The 6,247-nt window shown below is 43.9% G+C and overlaps 1 protein-coding gene across 1 annotated transcript; it reads right to left on the bottom strand.

The window, feature by feature from the left end:
* Window positions 1-976: 976 nt before the first annotated feature.
* LOC127176765 (olfactory receptor 52K2-like) lies at window positions 977-1,948 on the bottom strand. The gene has a single exon (XM_051128543.1). The coding sequence runs from the start codon at window positions 1,928-1,930 to the stop codon at window positions 977-979; it is 954 nt and encodes a 317-aa protein (XP_050984500.1). The 5' UTR covers window positions 1,931-1,948.
* Window positions 1,949-6,247: the final 4,299 nt, after the last annotated feature.

Raw genomic sequence — 6,247 nt, 5'->3', positions numbered from 1 at the left:
ACACACATCTAATACTAAATACTACTACTATTTATATAAAATATTATCTATTCAATAATAATATTTAATAAACAACAACAACCATCATAAACGTTGATTCAGTTAAAAGTACCAAGGCAGCACTCTAATATACAGCATTGAAGTTACATAAACATGGTGAGATCTTGCCAAAACTATTTGCTCTGGAACAAATAATAGATTAATAATACCAAAGACTGTCCATTAAATTTACCCAAAACAAATTGTATCTCATGTTTAACCACTACAGAGACAACAGAGCCAACGATAAATTCCAGAAGTTCTGGCCATGGTGAAGCGCTCTCGGCTGGTATATATGAAACATCCTGAAACTACGTTAGATACTTTCATTTCATTTTCCCTTATCTTGTGGACCACATTAGTGAAAAATGGCTCATCTTACCCCACTCTCCCCTACTTTGAATGTCTACTGCTGTACTGATTCCTATTTTAGTGATCAAAACTACTGGATACTACAATAATGTATCACACATTTATTACAAATATTGAAAATGAACTCTGTGGTACATGAAAGTACATACTGGTACCTTAAAGGTATGTATTAGTACTCTAAAAGTACATATTTGTACCTTTTCACTTTTGTAGGATACTGCCCCAGTGACAGAACTGTACCTTTTTTCTGACAGTGTACCATAAAATTTAACAATACACCAGATGCAACCTTGTCTACTTTATTATTATTATTTCATGGAATGTTGATAATATGCAGTGCTTTAGTTCCTGTCAAGGTACACATGAGTAAAAAAAAAAAAAAAAAAAGTAGAAAAAAAGTACAAAAGAGTAGATTTGCATTTGCATTTATTAAAACAAATGACTTACAAGAAATCATACAAATTCATCATCAAAATAATACTTCTATCAAAACAATCAGCCTTGATTAGTCACATGTTCAAAGTATTATCATATTATGTAGTCTCCATCCATTTGTAACAGGCATTCATTTTATTAAAGGAAAGGCCTTTGAATTGTTTATGAACTTTAGAAATGTTTGTCTTATTTCTTTTATTCTCCATCCATAGATTAGTGGATGTAGACAGCTTGGTAAACATAAATAGATGATGCTTATAAATATACGGTTATTGGAAGAAATATTATTCCTTATTCTGTATGACAAAAATGAAGTCAAAGCAGTTGTCAAAGTAATTGATAATACAATTAAGTGAGTAATGCAGGTGTGTAAGGTCTTCGTGTGAACTTTTCCAGATTTCAACACAGAGATTAATATTGCACCATAAGACACAGTAATGAGAAGAAAATCTGCTGCTGCTATAAAGAAAGCAGCCAGAAGTCCTACAATATTATTAATAGATATATCTCCACATGCTAACTGAACCAATGCCATGTGCTCACAAAAACAGTGATCAATGACATTTGTTGCACAAAATGACAGTCTTCCAGCCAGAGAGACCATGGTGACAATCAGGAGTACATTTCTGATTACTGGTGCAACAACAAACTTCGCAAAGTTAGAGATTTCCATGTATTTGTTATAGTAAAGAGGTCTGCATATTGCAAAGTAACGATCCAGTGCCATCCAAAAAAGCAAAGTAATTTGAAGTGGTCCAGCAAAATGAATGCCAAACATTTGTATCAAACAACCTGTTAGAGATATCCCACTCCAGTTAAATAAAAAGCTAAGAAGCATATTAGGTACAAAAAATATAGGCATAATCAAGTCTACACCTGCCATAACAGCTATTAGAACATACATGGGAGAGTGCAGAGACTTTTGAGTTTTGATCAAATATATAAGAATAGAATTTGCTGTGATAGCCAATAAAAACATCAGAAAGAAAGGGATAAATAAAAAAGGCCTCCATTCTCCTAGGCTGTAGAAACCATTTAATTTGAACTCGGTGAATGAGATATTTTGTGCAGAAAAATCCTTCATGTTGAAAAACCCTTTTATACACAGAGTACTTGTTCACCAAATGAACCTGATGAAACTGAAAAGAGAAATTATACAACAGCTAATTGGTTCACTGCAGTCATATAAAAGATACAGTACCAACAAATGTAATCACTGTAGTGTAAAAGTTAACTAATTCTCTGCTCTGCAAATGCCAATACTACTAATAATACTAATAATACTAATAATACTAATAATAATTCACAGAACTTTACCTTTTTTTTGGATTGTTGTACTGTGATATGAATTTGAATAAGAAAACCCACACTTCACTAACACTTCTGCAATTCAGAAGTACAATGAATAGCTTTGTACATGAAAAGCATAAAATTGGTATATAACTGAGTAAAGAAGTATTACATCAACCCACATTAACTTCCCCCATTACACTGCTGAACAGTGAATTGAAAGCTTGACATTTATCTTGGTCTCTAAATACGGTTTTGTGTTCCCATGAGTCTGTGTGTAACTCACATAGACATACAGAGCTCATCTCCTTATTGTTGTATCACAGGACTGTGGTTTCTGTTTCAAAAAGTTCTAGGATTTTTTTGTGACCAACAATTAAAAGTAATCACAAATGTAATACATTTAAAAAAAGATTTAAGAAGAACCATGACTGAGGTGAGACCCTTGAGCAGGGCACCGAACCCTCATCTGCTTCTCAGGTCCCACAGCAAAAATGGCTGCCCACTGCTCTGGGTGTGTGTGTGCGTGGTGTCTGAGGTGGAACTGGCAGCCATGCTCCTCCAGGCAGCCAAGAACATTGGGTTGGATGTGCCTAAACCGCCTTCTCCCGAGCTTTCATGGCTTGATGATTGGTTTCTGTGTGCTGGTAGCGGGCCCCCTACACAGCTTACTCATGTTTGAGCTGCGAAGCGGCCCTGACACGGGCTACCCGGAAATGGAGAAGATTGCTCTTCGGGGGACTCGAACATCTGCGCCCCCACCCCCCGGGGGAGGGCCAGGGGATGGTGCCTTCACTGCCACCGCCGACCTCTGGGTCGGTGATACCCACCTTCTCACAAAAAAGCAATTTCCTCAATCTCTGGGTTCCCCCCCCCCCCCCCCAAGTTCAGTTTGTGAGCGGTGCTTTGCTTCCTCAGATTCGGACTCGGAGTATGACTTTGTCACCACCGCGGAACCGAAAGGCTATGGGCTGCCCCGAGCAGCTCGACTTTACACCAGGATGCTCTGCTTTCTGGGTTGAGTCACCTTCCCTCTCTAGGCTGCCCCACCGCGGGTAAGTTAGTGACTGCTCCATTGATCCCGCTTTTGTGTAGCTGGTTGATCCAGACAGTCTGACTCGGCCACGCAATTCAGTTTGCGAGGCATCCGCCCAGGTTCAGAGGCATCCTTTTCACATCTGTCCACTCATACACAGATGCCTCTGTCCTGCGTGCGGAGATTGCGGTTCTCTTGGCGAAAGACACAATCGAGCTGGTCCCTCCAGCTGAGATGAAATCGGGATTTTACAGTCTCTATTCAGTCGTACCCAAGAAGAGCGGTGGTTACGACCCATCCCAGAATTTGACTGAGCTGCACAGTGCCAGCAAGTCGGACACTTTCTGCTCTCGTTAGTAACGCTCTTGCGGTGTTTGCGTGCTCTATCACAGATAAAGTGAATTAAATGCAATATTTGTCAAATACACAGATGTTTCAGAAGTGTTTTCATGAGCAACGAAACACTTTTCATATACTCCTTAATACAGCGGCATCTGAACAAAAATAAATTTCAACATAAATATTTGCTATTTAAATACTAATAAAGTGGGGTTATATGTTTGTATCAGTGTTTTATGATAAACGTGACTCAACATATTGTGACTACAGTAAAAAAAAAAAGCTTTTACTTACCCTCTATTGTGGTACTTTGATTCCACATGTGACAGTCATATGGTGCCGGCACCGCCTCAGGTTGGACACATTTTCTTACTGCCATGCACTGCTTCAAGTTACTATCAGCGTGTCCTCAGATCAATTGCATGCTCTAAACTGCATTTTGCTACAGCTGTATAAACACAGATGCTAAATGCTGCATACAATGCAAACTGCTAACATGTCACTTAGTTTAAACTTGTTTCTGTTTGCCTATTTTAGAAATCAGCAGACCACTCAATATACACTGCGATATGAATTAGAGGAGCATTCACTTATCTTTTGATGTTGATTTCAGCTGTTTCTAAAGCAAGCTGCAAAACTGCTACAGCAAGCACTACTTGTATATTTAAATGTTGAGCAGTGAGCTCATTGGCTACCGATTGTCTCGGTCGGTACGAGCAGCAGGTGCGTCGCATATTTGCTTTTCCGCGGAAACCTGTCTGGGCTCTGTCCGGGAAAAAATGAGCTAACCGGACTGGGTAGTCTTGCCGTGAAGAATACACACATGGGATCGCTGTAGGGATCACTACATATGGACACCCAGCCTAACACAGGTTACACAATGCATACAAGAGTAGGCCTGGCGTCAGACGCTCCGCCACGTCTGACTGCCGGGGGGGGTGACGGAGGAGCTCACAGGGTTAGCCATTTCTGGGGAACTCTACTGGAACAATAGATGCACATATCCGGCCCAAGGGGCGGGAGTGGCGTTGCAAGCTGACACCTGGAACAGGCTCTCCGTGCTACTGGCCACTGGGGGCGAGTACACGGGAAGATACCGGCTCTACACGTAGACTATAGAATCTAGCGAATGTGTTTGGTGTTGCCCAGCCCGCAGCTCTACAAATATCTGTCAGCGGGGTGCCTTGAGCCAGTGCCCAGGACGAAGCAACACTTCTAGTTGAGTGTGCTCGCAACCTGAATGGGCAAGGCACGTCTTGGGACTGATATGCCAAGACAATGGCATCCACTATCCAGTGGGCTAACCTCTGCTTGGAGACAGCCTTCCCCTTCTGCTGGCCTCCGTAACAGACGAAGAGCTGGTCTGAGGTCCTAAAGCTTTGGGTTCTGTCCACGTACAACCGCAGAGCGTGGATGGGACAGAGAAAAGCTAGGGCTGGGTCTGCCTCCTCCGAGGGCAGGGCTTGCAGGCTCATTACCTGGTCCCTGAAGGGAGTGGTAGGAACCTTGGGCACATATCCAGGCTGGGGTCTCAGGGCAATGTGAGAGTTGACCGGCCCAAATTCTAGGCATGATTCGTCAACCAAAAATGCTTGCAGGTCCCCTACCCTCTTTATGGAAGCCAATGCAGTCAGGAGAACTGTCTTTAGTGACAGGATTTTCAACTCAGCTGACTGCAGTGGTTCAAAGGGAGGTCTCTGCAGTGCCATAAGCACCAGAGACAGGTCCCAAGAGGGTATCGAGGTAGGATGAGGAGGATTCAACCTCCTCGCCCCTCTAAGGAACCTGACGACCAGGTCGTGCTTACCCAGGGACTTACCATCAACTGCATCGTGATGTGCGGTTATTGCAGCAACATACACTTTTAGGGTGGAGGGAGACAGCCTTTGCTCCAACCTATCCTGCAGGAAGGAAAGCATGACTCTGACCGGACATCTTCGGGGGTCTTCCCGGTGGGAAGAACACCAATTAACAAATAGGTTCCACTTCAAAGCATAGAGGCGCCTCATAAAAAGGGCTCTAGCGGAAGTGATGGTGTCTACCACTCCTTGGGGTAGGCCACTTGGAACCTCCGTGTCTTGTCCAGGGACCAGACATGAAGTTTCCAGAGGTCCAGAGAGTGCCCCGTCTCTGAGAAAGCAGATCCTTCCTCAGAGGAATGAGCCAAGGATGGGCTGTCGTGAGGAGTATAAGTTCCGAAAACCAGGCTCACTGGATGAAACGCATATTTGTGAAGGCCCTGGGGCCAGCTGTGCGCCAGCGCATCCGTGCCGAGGGTGCCCTCGGTCAGGGAGTAAAATAACTGGCAATGGGTCGAGTCTGAAGAGGCAAACAGGTCTACCTGTGCGGCTCAGAAGAAGTCCCAAATCAGCTGGACCACCTGAGGATGGAGTCGCCATTCTCCCGGAAGCACAGGCTGTCATGAGAGCTCGTTGGCTGCACGATTGGATATGAATGGCCCGAAGCAATATGATGCTTCTGACTCCAGAGGAGGAGATGGCGGGCGAGTTGCCACATGTGACAGGAGCGTAGACCACCCTGATGGTTGATGTACGCAACGGTCACAGTGTTGTCCATACGGACCAGCACGTTCTTGCCATGTAGTAGCCTCTTGAGGCGGCCTAACGCAAGACGCACTGCTAGCAACTCGAGGCAGTTGATGTGCCACTGCAGTTGAGGTTGTGTCCACAGACCAGAGGTTGCATGCCCGTTGTATGTGGCCCCCCAGCCCTTGGC

This window comes from Labeo rohita, chromosome 15, assembly GCF_022985175.1.
Source record: "Labeo rohita strain BAU-BD-2019 chromosome 15, IGBB_LRoh.1.0, whole genome shotgun sequence".
Lineage (NCBI taxonomy): Eukaryota > Metazoa > Chordata > Actinopteri > Cypriniformes > Cyprinidae > Labeo > Labeo rohita.
The sequence above is the reverse complement of the archived record's forward strand: the minus strand, read 5'-3'. Positions and strand labels throughout refer to the sequence as shown.

Excerpts from the sequence above, each read along its gene's own strand:
- LOC127176765 (XM_051128543.1), bottom strand. The coding sequence starts at position 1,930 with ATGAAGGATTTTTCTGCACAAAATATCTCATTCACCGAGTTCAAATTA.